Source organism: Tupaia chinensis, unplaced genomic scaffold (assembly GCF_000334495.1).
Source record: "Tupaia chinensis unplaced genomic scaffold, TupChi_1.0 Scaffold000187_1, whole genome shotgun sequence".
Classification (NCBI taxonomy): domain Eukaryota; kingdom Metazoa; phylum Chordata; class Mammalia; order Scandentia; family Tupaiidae; genus Tupaia; species Tupaia belangeri.
The window spans coordinates 6,143,004-6,157,517 of record NW_006159662.1 but is presented as its reverse complement, the minus strand read 5'-3'; the positions used below and the strand labels follow the sequence as shown (position 1 = coordinate 6,157,517).

Below are 14,514 nucleotides of genomic sequence, written 5' to 3'. Positions count from 1 at the left end.
TGCTGTTTCCTTTTTCTCCTAGTACTTAGAATATACCCAACAGTGGGATCAAAAACTTTGAAATGTGTGTGTCTAGAACTGAAGAAGGTGTCCCTGCCCAAGGGCAAAGAGGAAGGGTACCCCAAGGGGAAGGGCTGTGGACTGAGAAAGGACAGACACATAAAAGTGGGGGTTTAGATGGACCCAGTAGAACGTGATGGCCCTGTGGTCGGTCATTCTTTTATAGGGAAGGCAAAGCCCCATGCTTCAGCTGTGGAGCATCTCACAGTTCTAAAACAAGCCTCTTCTTGCCTTCTCTGGCTAACTCTAGATTTCATTCTCTCTGTAAAGCCCAGCAGTAGATTATGTCTTTGTTTAGAGCTTTCACATGCCCTGCAGTAATAGCACAAAGACTGTATCTACTTTAAGGTGCTCCCTGCAAGAAGATAGAGATGGAGGAGTCAGATATCATTTTCTACTTGCCCATTTTTAAGAATGCAGCTGGAGTCAGCGGAACATAGAGCAAGTGATGAGTAATCAAGTCAGGCCCCTCCCCACTTTTTATTGAGAGAGATTTTTGCTACAGGGCATGTGTGCTTGCCAAAGAGACAGAGAGACAGAAAGTGAGAAATCGTCCCTCCAAGAGGTGTCACCACACTGAGATGCCCTCTCCTCAGTTCTCCCAGGATCTTGGGCATGCAGGCACATGCACACAGAGTGAGTTTCAAGCCACTGGGTCTGAGACTTGGACTATTGTTGTCCATGTGGGAGTTCAGTGATGTAATCACTACACCAAAATTTTTTTTAGACATACAACTTACGGCTCCCTCTCCTGGTGGTTTTCATATGAGTAATGGGGAAAAAACTCATTTCACAAAGAATGTAAGAATAAGGCTCATTTGGGACCAGCAGTTGGCGTAATGGCTATGTTGCTGGACTTATGTAGTCAACTGTGGTTTGAGCCCCAGACCCAGTGGCTTAAACTCATGCCGGGCATGTGTGCCTGCGTGCCCAAGATCCCAAGAGAACAATGAAGGTTGAAGGGATTGCGGCGTGCCCATCCGCCCCGAAGGTGATTTCTCACTTTCTCTCTCTCTGTCTTTCTGGCAAGCGCATGTGCCCTATAGAAAAAAACCTCTGCAAAAAATAAATAATAATAAGGCTCATTTATTTTTCTCATTATTTTACAAATTAGACTTCTGGCTTACAAGTCCTTCCTTTATAACACATCTGGTAAATCACAGAAATTTTCTCATGTCAGGGCACTGCAAGATAACCTATCTTTTATTCATTTTCTTTTCTTTTTTTTTAAAAAAATTTGCCATATAGCACATGTACTTGCCAGAGACAGAAGGAAAGTGAGAATGTACCCCCCTGGGAGGGATGGCCACTCTGCAATCCCCTCTCCTCCATTCTCTTAAGATTTGGGGAATGCACATATATACACCAGGTGTGTTATTCAGGTTACTAGGTCTGTGACTCAGACCTTGCAGACGGCCACATGGGATCCAGCTGCTTTAGCCAACACACCACTGGGCAGGCCACGTCATGTTCACTGCAGACTGAGTATACCTTCTTGCACACTTGGGCATTTCTCTTTATATGGTCGCTCTGTGAATTCAGTTACTGAATTTTCTACCATTATTTTTCAGATTAACATTAGCAGAATACCATGAGCAAGAAGAAATCTTCAAACTCAGATTAGGTCATCTTAAAAAGGTGAGTATAGTTAGAAAACTCTATCTGGAGGAATACAGTTTCTAGTTTCCATTTGTTGTTGAAGCAAATTTGGTCATTCAGGCAAATGTAGTAGTCATTTTTCTTAGTTACAAAACTTTGAGTAGCTACTGACTGTTACATCTGGTTGTCTTCTTGGAACTTTTCCATTTTTGAGTCTGTTCCAGTGACTGCATGAGAGTACTTTTTCCTTTAATAATTTATCAGCAGATAATTCTCTGTACATCAGGAAGTTTCCAAGTGGTCATTCTTAGAATAAAGATGAAATGTACAACAAAGCTAGGTGCAGTGGTGCCCACCTATAGTCCCAGCTACGCAGGAGAGTGGCAGCATAGTGAGGCCCTATCAGAGAAACACTAACAAAATGAGCAGATGATCTCAAAGTGATGCTAAAGTTCTTGCGAGATCTTAAAACACAGAGTTGCTCTAGCTAAGAAGATGTTTCATCTCAACAGTATTCTAAGATAAAGGGACCTAGACATAGAATATGTCATGGGTGAGGTTCACCGAGCTGTGTTAGGTGTAGGTTGTTCAGCTCTTAAATTCGATATTCCATGTGTCATTTGTCAATGTTGTAATGGTGGTCAATAGCTTTTTAATAAACTGCTGTTGGGGCCAGCTCTGTGACCTGGTGGTGAAGGTAGCTGGATGCCACACAACTGACTGTGCAGATCGAGTCCTGGACCTGGCAGTGTGAAATACGCAAGAGCTGTGAGCATGTGTGCCCAAAATCCCGAAAAGAAAGAGAGATGGAGATAAAGGGCTTGTGGCATAACCATTCCCATGGAGGTTGCTTTCCCCTTGCCCTCTTTCTTTCTCTGGGATGCACACGGGCTCTCTAGCACTAAAACAAATAAATACTGCTATTGGCATGTGTTTTAATTCAAATACATCACTTAAGGCACCAAGTTTAAAATTCCATACTTAGGAAGAGAGCCTGATAGAAACCTGATTTTTATTTTAAAAAAAAAAAAGGTTTTCATGTTTACTTTTATATGCATTAAACAGTCTGAAAACTTATACAAGACACTTAAACACTGAATGGAGTGAGCGTGGAGAGGAGAGTGATAAAGAGGACTTGAACTCTTCCCACTGTACCCCTCTGTATGGCTTGAATTTCATTTATTAATTGCTATCTGCTTATTTTAATAATTAAAATTATAGTTCTTAAAAAGAAATCTTTTCTTCTAAAGTATACTAGTCCTGCACAAGAAAAATATCTGGTGTTCTAAAAATAAGACTAAAAAGGTAAAATTCCTTTGTATTTTGAGCTCGCTCTTTCTTTTTCACTTTAGGAAGAAGCAGAGATCCAGGCAGAGCTGGAAAGGCTAGAAAGGGTTAGAAATCTACATATCAGGGAACTAAAAAGGATACATAATGAAGATAATTCACAGTAAGCATCTTGCGGGTACATTAGGTGGGGATTGTGAATTATTTTTGACTTAAATGAAATGGTCTGGTATGATATTTTGTTTAACATAAATTTAAGTATTATAAGTTTATAAATGATTCCACAGTATATTTAGCTCTTTTATAAATATAACACAGTTTTATGACAAAGTCAATTTGTTTTGGTTTAAACATATATGAATCTAAGTTTATCTGTTAAATGCGTATATTATACATATAAGAAGGACTTTTGGAAAGCTCATGGAAATCTGTGTTATGAAAAAAACTGCATGGATTTCAAAAATGGCATTTTTAGATGAATAGAGGTCACTAAAACAATATAGCTTTACAGTCTTGAATGGTTGGGTTACACACTGTATATTCAGATTTATCTACAGAGCCTAAAGAAAGAGAAGCCTGGCTCACAGTGTTGTGTGTGGAGAGACTATTGGGCTGCGGTGGCACTTGGTCTGGGAATGACCCTGAAGAGCCATCTGGGGGCCAGCTCTTCAGGGTAGTGGTTAAGTGCTGTGTGTGGGGAGCTGAGTCCCACATGGCCACCTACAGTGCAGATGCCAGCCCAGCAACCTGAGCAGACCACCGGCACGTGCACACCACCCAGAATCCTGATGGGATAGAGAAATGGAGGGAAAAGGACTGTGGCATGACCATGCCCCACTGAAGGGTGCTTGCTTTCTCTCTTTCTGGTGAGCACATGTGCTCTCTGGCAAAAAAAGAAAAGGAAAAGAGCCATTTGGTAGTGAGAATTTAAGCGCGACTCTTAAGTTTAGCACATTTTTGACTGTAAGTCATTTATGGAATTGAAACTGGGGGAAGGTAAAGTGCAAGTGGGAAAGGACTTTTATCAATCATCTCTTTTTTTCTCACATTTTCTGACTGTGAAATGTTTTTTCCCAAATTTCCACCTTACATATTTTCATTTGGCCAATGTGAGCCGTGGACTTTTCTTTCCGTAAAGTGGCAGGCAACAGGAATTACCGTTTCCTGAGGGTGGTCTCATTTACTCTTCACAATAAACCAAGCACCCTCAATACATCAATCAAGAAATAGCTTAGAGCAATTATGTTAACTCGACCAGTAACCCCTAACTAGTGACCAAAGAGTCACACTTCGATCTTTCTGATCTAAACCACCATACGTTGATTTCTCTCCTACAGGCGTGTTGTTTTCTTAAGATCAAAATAATTTCAGTATTAATAATAAGGCTGTTTAAAATCAGGAATTTGGTAAAATATTTTAAAGTTTATTTTTGCCAAAATTTGTCATTTCTATGTATTGAAATGTCAGAAAACAATATAAGGTACAAGCTCACATGGAGAACATAGTCGTATCATAGACTTTGTAGCTTAGAGAGAAGACAGTGAATGCACATAGAACATGTGACTCAGTACATGATCAAATCCATTTTTAAGACCCTGTAAAATATCTTGGAATTGTATTGTATGCATTGTGCATACGTGAAATAGTTGGAGCACATGGCTCTCAAATGGCTTGGGGGGGCCTGAGAGCAGCTTGTAAACCCCTGACTTGGTCTTACCTTTCCGCTTCTCACTTGAGGAATGGCAAGGCAGGAGGGAGGGAGGTTGAGAAAGGAGACAGGTCTCTGTAGCTGCACGACAGTTACCCTTCATCTCCAAGCTCTGCACCCATGGCTGTTGATTGTAGCTGTGCTGCCTCATCGAACTGTGGGACTTTATGCTGAGTCTTTGCTGTGTCGGTGTTGACTGCCACATTATTAGAAGCAGCTGTGATTATGTGTCCAATCTGTGCTTCTGAGAATTTTGCAAATATGGAAGACTGTGGTTCTTGACATCAAGATGTACATATTCCCTCTTCCTACAGATTTAAAGATCATCCAACGCTAAATGACAGATATTTGTTGTTACATCTTTTGGGTAGAGGAGGTTTCAGTGAAGTTTACAAGGTAAGTACAAGGAAATGGGTACAAAGAACTGGGGGAAAAATTATTGGCCATTACCAACTTGGAGAATAATTTAGAATAGCGATAACCGTGAGATGGTATCTGTTAGTTTAATTTAAAAACTCTTATGTCTTTGGGAAATCTGCTCCTGGTAAACTTAAGGAACTAACTAGGATGTGGACCCATTTTCAAGTTAATACGTAAATAATTATAGAAAAGAATAACCAGAAGGAGAAGTAATATTCATTTTTGGGTAGTTGAATTACAGTAATTTTTGGGGACTGGCAGGTGGTGTGGTGGTTAAAGGCACTGGACTCCCACATAGCTGACCATGGTTTGAATCCCGGACCTAGCAGCTTACTTTCTCACTTTCCCCCTCTCTCTCTCTGTCTGTCTCTCTGGTCATGTTAAAAAAGTAATAATAAATGAAGTTAAATAAAATAATTCTTTAAAAAAGATTTATAGTGATTTTTATTCTGATTCTGTAGTTCTGCCTTCATCTACATTTGCTAGTCACAACTGAGTCACCTTTAGTCTCTCTCTCTCTCTCTTTTTTTTTTTTTTTTAATAAAATATTAGTGTCAAAAGTTATATATTTGAAGGACCAGCAGTTAGCGTAATGGCTATGTCACTGGACTCCCATGTGGTTGACTGCGATTTGAGTCCTGGACCCGGTGGCTTGAACTCACGCCGGGTGCATGTGCATGCGTGCCCAAGATCCTAAGAGGAGAATGGAGGAGAAGGGATTGCGGTGTGGCCATCCCCCCTGGGGGGTGATTTCTCACTTTCTGTCTCTCTGTCTCTCTCTGTCTACCTGGCGAGCGCACATACCCTATGACAAAAAAAAAAAAATTGTTAAACTAAGATAATTATTTTTTTAAATATTTCTTAAAAGAATTATTTTAACTTTATTTATATACTTTTAATTTGACCAGAGAGGGACAGAGTGAGAGAGTGTGAGATTGAGAGAGAGAGAGAGAGGGAGAAAAGAAGAGAGGGAGGGGAACTGAGAAAGCAAGCTACCAGGTCTGGGACTCAAACTGTAGTCGGCCATGTGGGAATCCAGTGCCCTTAACCACTATGCCACGTGCCGGCCTCAAAATAAGATAATTCTTTTTTAAAAAAGAGAATTATTTAACTTTATTTTAATTTTTTATTTTATTTATTTATTCATTTATTTTAATTTGATCAGAGAGAGAGAAGTGAGAAAGCAAGCTACCAGGTCCAGGACTTGAACCATGATCAGCCATGTTGGAGTGTCCAGTACCTTTACCACCATGCCACCTGCTGGTCCGAAAATAAGATAATTCTTTAAAAAAAAAAAAGGAGGAAGAAATAGAAGTAGTTTTTACTATTTTTCTCTGAAAGAAAACTACTTATTTTACTCAATAGATGGGACTATTCCTTATTTTATTATTTATTTTTAGAGAATTTTGCCTTAGGGCATACACAGACACAATGAGAGGGAGGGAGAGTGAGAAATCATCCCCTGAAGGAATGGCCACCTCTCAATCCCTTCTCCTTCATTCCCTTCCCAGGATCTTGTGTATACACCTACTTGGCATGATTTTCTTTTTTTCTTTTTTCTTTCTTTTTTTTTTTTTTCCTTTGGAGAAGTTTTTGCTATAGGGCGAGTGTGCTCACCAAAAAGACAGAAAGAGACAGAGAGACAGAAAGAGAGAAATCACCCCCTGGGGGGATGGCCACGCCACAATCCCTTCTCCTCCATTCTCCTCTCAGGATCTTGGGCACGCATGCACATGCACCCGGCTTGAGTTTAAGCCACCGGATCTGGGACTTGAACCGCGGTCAACTACATGGGAGTTCGGTGACACAGCCATTAACCTAACTGCTGATCCCACTTGGCATGATTTTCAAGCCACCACATTGGAGACTCAGACCACGGTCAGCCATGTCGGAGTCCAATGACATACCTCTACATTATCTGCTGGTCCTGACTGTTCCTTTTTCTTTTCTTTTTTTTTTTTTTTTAAGAATTATTTACTTGATTTTATTCATTCATTCATTTATTTAATTTTTTAAAGAATTATTTATTTAATTTCATTTATTCATTAATTCATTTTAATTTGACCAGACACACACACACACATACACACACACACACACACACACACACACAGAGAGAAAGAGAGAGAGAGAGAGAAAGCAAGCCACCAGGTCTGGGATTCGAACCATAGTTGGCCATGTGGGAATGTCCAGCACCTTAACTACCACACCACCTGCTGGTCCCCCTGACTATTTCTTTTTAGAAAATGATCAAGTATAAAAACTTCTCTTTGGGACCAGCACATGGCATAGTGGTTATGTTGCTGGACTCCCATATCATTGATTGTGGTTCGAGCCCCGGACTTGATGGCTTGAAACTCTTACCAGGTGTATGGGTGTGCATGCCCAGGATCCCAGGAGAATGGAAGAGAAGAGATTGTGGCGTGGCCATCCTCCCACGGGGTGATTTCTCACTTTCCTCTCACTATCTCTGTTTCTCTCTCTGGCTAGTGCAGGTGTCCTAAGGCAAAAAAAAAAAAAAAAAGGTAAATGATCAAAAGAGACTCTTGGTGCTTTCCAGTTACCTTAGTGATTTCATCAGCCTAATGTCTAATATTTCTGAAACCTAGGTGCTTTGTACAGTGGTATTTATACTTGATGTTACTCGTTTGCTGTTTTGCACTCTCCAAAAGCCCTTCTTAAACGAGTGGTGGATCATGGTGGCTTGAAGGCACAAGACATAGTGTGGTAGTTAGAGAAAATGACATTTGAGTCATGGTTGGGTGGTGTTTAATCTGGTCTTTAGTGGCTTGAAATGATTTTCTTCTGTGAAGCCATGATAGTGTACCTGCTTACAGGTAGGCTTCAGACTCTGTAAGAAAATGGGTTCAGAAGTTTTCATTTCTGTGAAATAAAGTATTATGTTGTATTGTGTCTGAATTGAGTAGTTCGTATACTTTGAAACATCTGGTTTTAATTTAGCATAGGTGAAAGGTACTGTTTCACGAGCAGCCCTCTGACACACAGTGCTTACCTGGAAAGCTTCCTGGAAACGCTCTGCAAGACAGCAGTCGCCACTGTGCATGGGCCCGTCCTACACGTGCTGCCTGGACTGCGCGCGTAGTGGAGCCGCAGCGGGTGGCGCGGCGTCGGGACTAGAGTAGTCGGCTTTTCACCTGAATTCCACAACTGATAGAAACTATTTGTGCAGAGGGCTTCTACAGTGTGTTGTTTTTATGTAGGGGAAATCTATGAATTTAAATTTTACTTCATCCAGTTGAGATTGACAGCCACCTTCCTCAAAACTCTTGATCTTACTTTTCCACATCATCCTAGCTGACCCAGGACTTGCCAGCAGAGTTGCTTTCAGGGAAATCCAGCCCCTTTCTCTGGATTTTACTGAAGAAGTGACTTGGTTTAACTGACTTTGGAGTTGTTAGGATTAGAAACTGCTTGTCTTTTTTTTTTTTTTTTTAAATTCTTTTAGAGAGATTTTTGTTCTAGGGCACATGGCACTCGCTGGAGAGACAGAGACAGAGACAGGTAGACAGAAAGCGAGAAATCAGTTGCCAGGGGGATGGCCATGCCACAGTCCCTTCTCCTCCAGTCTCCTCTTGGATCTTGGGCACACACGCACACATACTCGTCACGAGTGTTAAGCTGCTGGGTCCAGAACTCAAATAATGATTGACTACGTGGGAGTCCAGCAATGTAACCATTACACTATCTCCTGGTCCACAAAACGGCTTGTCATTTATTTGTCTTGTAGAGGTGGCAGCAAAGGCAGGGCTATATTTTGTTTCTGTTTTTATTTTAATAAACATAATATACAAATTACAGGTTCTGTTGTAAACAGTCATATTAAAGAGGTGTATCCTGAGAGGTTCTTTTCTGCAGGACGCATGCAGTGTGTCCCTAGCATTTAAAAAGTGGCAGTACTTAGGGCTAACAGGTGGTGTGGTGGTTAAAGTGCTGCGGCCAGCAAGCGGTATGGTGGTTAAGGTGCTGGACTCCCATATGGCCAGCTATGTTCAAGTCGTAGATCCAGAGATTTGAAACTCATGCATGTGTGTGCATGCCCAAAATCCTGGAGGAGAAGGGATTACAGCATGGTCATTCTCCTGAGGGGTGATTTCCCACTTTCCCTCTCTCTGTCTCTGTCTCTCTTGTTGAGCATACATGCCCTCTGGCAAAAATCTTAAAAATAAATAAATAAGTAAATGAATGAAGTGGCAGTACTTACCTGTCGATGGTGTGAAGTCCCAGTGTCAGCTGAGAGACAAGAGACAACCTCGGGGGAAGATCCCAAATGCAAATAGATGGTATCTAGACAGGATTGTTGGGAAGTAACTGTTAAGGCCTGGGCTGCCTGGTGTTTGTGGTGTGTCCTCGGTTTTGTGTCCTAAACCCCTTGGTGCCAGTGTGTCTGGAGACTTCTAAATTATCTAATCACAAGTTTCAAGAAGATGGTTGCAACACTGAAACAAGTATGTGATGTGTTGTCATTTGCTGCTGTTTTTATTTAATAATATATTTTGAACTTGGATTATGTTGATCTGTTAAGTAGAAGTTTCAAGTCAGTTGCCTATAATTCTTGTTAGCATTTATTCAGAATATAATTTTTCCCTTTTCTTTACAGGCATTTGACCTAACAGAGCAAAGATATGTAGCTGTGAAAATTCACCAGTTAAATAAAAACTGGAGAGATGAGAAAAAGGAGAATTATCACAAGTAAGTGTCTGGTTTTTCAAAACTGAATAATACCTATAGTTTGAGCATTATGCTAGGAACTTTATGTGCATTGTTGTTGGTTTTATTTATTAACTTCTAACTGCACTAGGAGAGTGAATATATTCCCCAATTTTTGATGAGGAAACGGATCCCTATAGAATTTGGGTTAACAGTGAAAAAGTAGCTGAGATGGCATTTAAATCCAGACCTCTCTTGGAGCCAGAGCCCTAACTCTTAATGTCCCCTTGCATTGTGTCTGCAAGTAGCTACAATAAACAATGAAAGCCGATTGCTGCTTGTCTGAGAAAACCAGTTGAGAGTGGCCTTTAGTGACCTTGGGGCTGTGGGGGAGCCACTTGTGGATCTTTTGCTACTTCAGTCAGTTCCTCATGGAGGAAACAGGAGTGGGAAACATCTGGTGTGCCTCCGTGGTCTTTGTTGCAGTTGCTCGCCCCTCAGTGCTGAGCTCTCCTGCTCTGTTGCAGTTTGCCCATCTCAGTTCTAGTATTCAGGGTCCCGCTTCCTGTGCTGGCCCTCTTCAGAATGCCAGCAGTGGCAGCCCACATCTGCACTTGGGGCGGAACGTAGGCAGGGTGGTTGCTTTTGAATGCAAGTTCCTATGTGCACATCTGTGGATCGCCTTGTTCTGCTAAGTCAGGTTTTGCCTATATCCCGTCCCCACTCCTGGAGCTTCAGAACTTTGAGCTCCTTGGCTTGTTTGCTTTGGAAGCCAAGCAGACTTAATTTGCTATTAGGTCCCCCGCCAAGTTTAGTTTTGTTTCCTTATGGTAGTATAGGTATCGCAGACAAGTCCTGCCCTGAAAAAGGAGACAAGCTCCTTTTGATAGAAAGAAATTCTCCTTTTTATATAGGTTGTCTTACTTTTTTCTTATAAATACTGTGCAGGAAGAAAAATAGTGAACTTTGAAGTAGCCTTTTAGTTGGCTTCTCAATCTCAAGAGGAAAATCTAGCATCTCTTTAGTTCTTGGGACCCAAACCAGGGCACCTGTTCATCAGGGACTCTGAAACTCTTCCTATTCCAGATAGGTTGGCAGGGGCACTCTGCGCTGGAGAAAAGGTCCTTGCGACCCTAGAGAGGTAGAAGTAGGGCTTAGCAGAGGTAGAAAGAGGGATGGTGAGTGGCTTGCAGATGGTACCCTGCATGTGTATCTTAACATGACAGACAGCTGCAGTCCAGATGCTCCTGAGGGGCAGTTACATTATTGTACGTGAATTCCAGTCACTTGACGTGGAGCGATGAATGGCACGCAGCAAACTCCAAATGCCAGAAGTACTGCAGAGAAGGAAACCACATGTTGTTTTCTTCTGACCACTTCTAAGTGAGAAATGTCTCTGTTGTGTTGAGACTCTAAAGTGCCTCAGGGTGTTGGGCTAGTACACGGTCATCTTTAAAAATGCCCTCCAGGGGCTGGCAGGTAGCATGGTGGTTAAGGCACTAGACTCCCACGTGGCTGTACTGTAGTTCAAGTCTTGGACCTGGTGGCTTGCTTTCTCATTTTCCCTCTCTCTCTCATTAAAAATAATAATAAATACAATTAAATTTAATTTCTTATTTTTCTTTTTGAGAGATTTTCACTTTAGGACATGCATGCTCATCAGAGAGACAAAGCAAGAAATCACCCCCAGGGAGATGACCATGCCAGTATCCATTCTCCTTTTGGAACTTTGGGCACTCATGCATACAAACCTGGTGTGTGTTTCAAGCTGCTAGGTCCAGGACCCAAACTGTGGTTGACCATTTGGGAGTCCAGCACTTTAACCACTATGCCACATGCTGGCCCCAAATAATTAGGGGGGAAAAAAGCCCTCCAATTATCCTTGGAGCCTGTTCTGTATCTTATCAGTGCATTGACCATACTACAACAGATGACTGTAGTAGGGACCAACCTTGGGAACATAGTTCCTGTGCTGGGATTTATATATGTTGCCTAATCTCAGTACTGAGCTTTTAGTCTGACCTTAAAGAGAATTCTCAAATGGAATACTGTGACAACTGCAGGTGGGCATTCGGCTCTCCTAGCTTTTATATATATATTAATTGCCAGAGTAGGTGCTTGCGAGGGAGAGGGAGAGAGCACCCTTCAAGTGGGGCATGGTCATACCACAATCCCTTCTCCATTTCTCAATCCCTTCTTCAATCCTGTTGGGATTTTGAGCATATATATAAATATATATATACACACACATGCCCAGTGTGTTTCGCATCCCTGCTGGGTTGAGATAGAAACTTCAATTGTCGTGCGGGATCCAGCTCCCTTAACCACTAGCCCATGTGTCTGACCCATAGCTAGCCTTTTGAAACAGAGTTTGAAGCCAGGGCTCTGTCCTTCACACACACAGTTGGCAAGCAGCTGGAGCCCTGATGGGTAAGCTGAGTGTCTCTCACTTTATCAGACAGAGTTGCAGAGCAGGAGAAGGGGATTGTCTTGTGTCAGCTCCAGGGTGGCAGTGGTGCCTGCCTGCTCTGTTCTCTTACCAGAGTGAGAAATCATGGCACCTGAGTGCTGTGTGGAAACATTATTTCTTTCATAAGTGAGAGAGATCAGAGGGTGGGGAGAAGCAGCCTCCCAGCAGGGTCTTGGTCACTTAGTTGGCTAGGACTTTAAATATCAGCCAGATCAGGGGCCATGTGATCATCCAGCTTACTCAGGGAGGCCTCTTCATGCAAACCCAGAACCTTCCCATGTGAGTCAGCTTTGCAGAACATTTTGTTTCACTGTTGTACCACTGTCAGGCCCCCAGGCTCCTTTCTTGCTTGGTGAAAAATTTTTAAGCACTTCTACCTTTCCTTGAAAGATTATGTATTTTAAGTGCTATGAAGTCATATTGATGAATTTCAAGGCTATAGCTGAATTGGCAACTCCTTTCAACTTAAAGGAGGCTTATAGCAAGCATATAACAAAGCCTGTTAAGTGCTTAAAAAAATTCAGTATTGGGACCAGCAGTTAGCGTAATGACTATGTTGCTGGACTCCCATTTAGTCGACTGCGGTTCAAGTCCTGGACCCAATGGCTTAAACTAACTGTGGGCGTGTGTGCATGCGTGCCCAAGATCCTGAGAGGAGAATGGAGGAGAAAGGATTGCAGCATGGCCGACCAGGGTTCAAGTCCTGAATCTGGTGGCTTGCTTTCTCACTTCTTCTCTCTCTCACTCTCACCTTTGTCTCTCTCTAGTTAAATTAAAAAATAAATAAATGAATAAATGAAAAAATAATTATTTTTAAAAAGTAATAATAACATTAATTATTTTTCAAAATAATTCTGCAGTAGGAAAAATTGTATATAAATTTTGTGTCTGAGTCTGTATGCTCCTGTATGATGCACTCTTCTAATTTTCTAAGATAAAAGCAAATAATTTCAAAATCACAGTCTATATTCAGGGCTGGATGGTGGTGCAGCAGCAAAACTGCAAAACCCAACACTCTGAGAGACTACCCCACATAGGAGGGTTTGGGGTTCCTATTTGGAGATCTCCCTGAATATATTGGCCACACATGCCCACGACCTAGGTTGCCCTGGACTCGGGGTAGATGGCGGTTTTAGGACCATGGTGCAGTGTGCTTCCCTCTTTCTCTCTCTCTCTCTCTGTCTCTCAGTCATGGAAGAAGTAAATAAAAACATTTAATGTGTGTATGTGTGTGTGTGGGGGGGGGCAGCCCTATAGCAAGCAAAGTGGTTTAGCGATGTGCATTGGGAATCTGATCCCATGTGGCTGACTGTAGTTTGAATCTTGGTCCTGGGGTCTTCAAAAGCACAGTGGCCACTTTTGCTTGTATCCATCTGAGATCCTGATGGATTTTAGAGAAAGTGGGGAATGGTGTAGCATTGTGGCCACATCCCACCAGGGGGCTTCTCTCTCTCTCTGGTGAGGCACTTGCCTTCTGTATATTATGTATATACACATATATAATGTGTGTGCGTGCGCACGTGTGTGTGTGTGTGTGTATACACTTATATGTGTATATATACATACTATATATGCAACTATAATATTGCACAAGTCTTGATACATATTCACTTAAAATGTAGTAAAAGATTGTTTAGTGGATAAATTTCTTCTAGTTCCTTTTTTTTTTTTTAAGAGAGATTTTTTGCTATAAGCATGTGTACTCACTGGAGAGACAGAAGCAGAAAGTGAGAAATCACCCTCGAGGGGGATGGCCAAGCTGCAATCCCTTCTCTTCCATTCTCCTTTGGGCACACACACATATGCGCCTGGTGTGAGTGTGTAGCCTCCGGGTGACTTGAATTGTGGTTGACTATGTGTGAGTTCAGTGATGTAACCATTACACCATCTGCTGGTCCCTCTTCCAGTTCCTTATCAGTCTCTATATTTATACATTAATTCTTTGAATGCCAAATTGAACGTTAAACATGGCTGAGCCTCTCCGTTGCTGACAAAGTAATGAGAAGGAGACTTAAGAGCTTGGTGCAGAATTGAGGGACTCAAACTCTCTTAGTTGGCTAGGACTTTAAATGATACTTTAAGTTTTGCCTCTGTTTAGTATCTTCCAGTTTCTTTATTTTTGTTTGGTATAGTTTGCTATAGGGTGCATGTGCTCACCAGAGAGAGAGAGAGAGAGAGAGAGAGAGAGAATTCATTTCTCCTGGAGAGAGAGAGAATTCATTTCTCCTGGATTAGACAAATAAGTCTAATCAGTTCTCATTGGGGTAAAAACATATTTCATTACTTTTAGGTTCCTACTCCT

The 14,514-nt window shown here is 41.8% G+C and overlaps 1 protein-coding gene across 1 annotated transcript in view; it reads left to right on the top strand.

Annotated features, from left to right (window-relative positions):
• TLK2 (tousled like kinase 2) overlaps positions 1 to 14,514 on the top strand; it is a gene marked incomplete at its 5' end in the record, with an annotated part of 51,622 nt that overhangs the window by 18,744 nt on the left and 18,364 nt on the right. Inside the window, 4 exon segments of the mRNA XM_014587191.2 lie at positions 1,632 to 1,698; positions 3,012 to 3,109; positions 4,969 to 5,050; positions 9,693 to 9,784. Coding sequence (XP_014442677.1) covers positions 1,632 to 1,698; positions 3,012 to 3,109; positions 4,969 to 5,050; positions 9,693 to 9,784 — 339 coding nt within the window.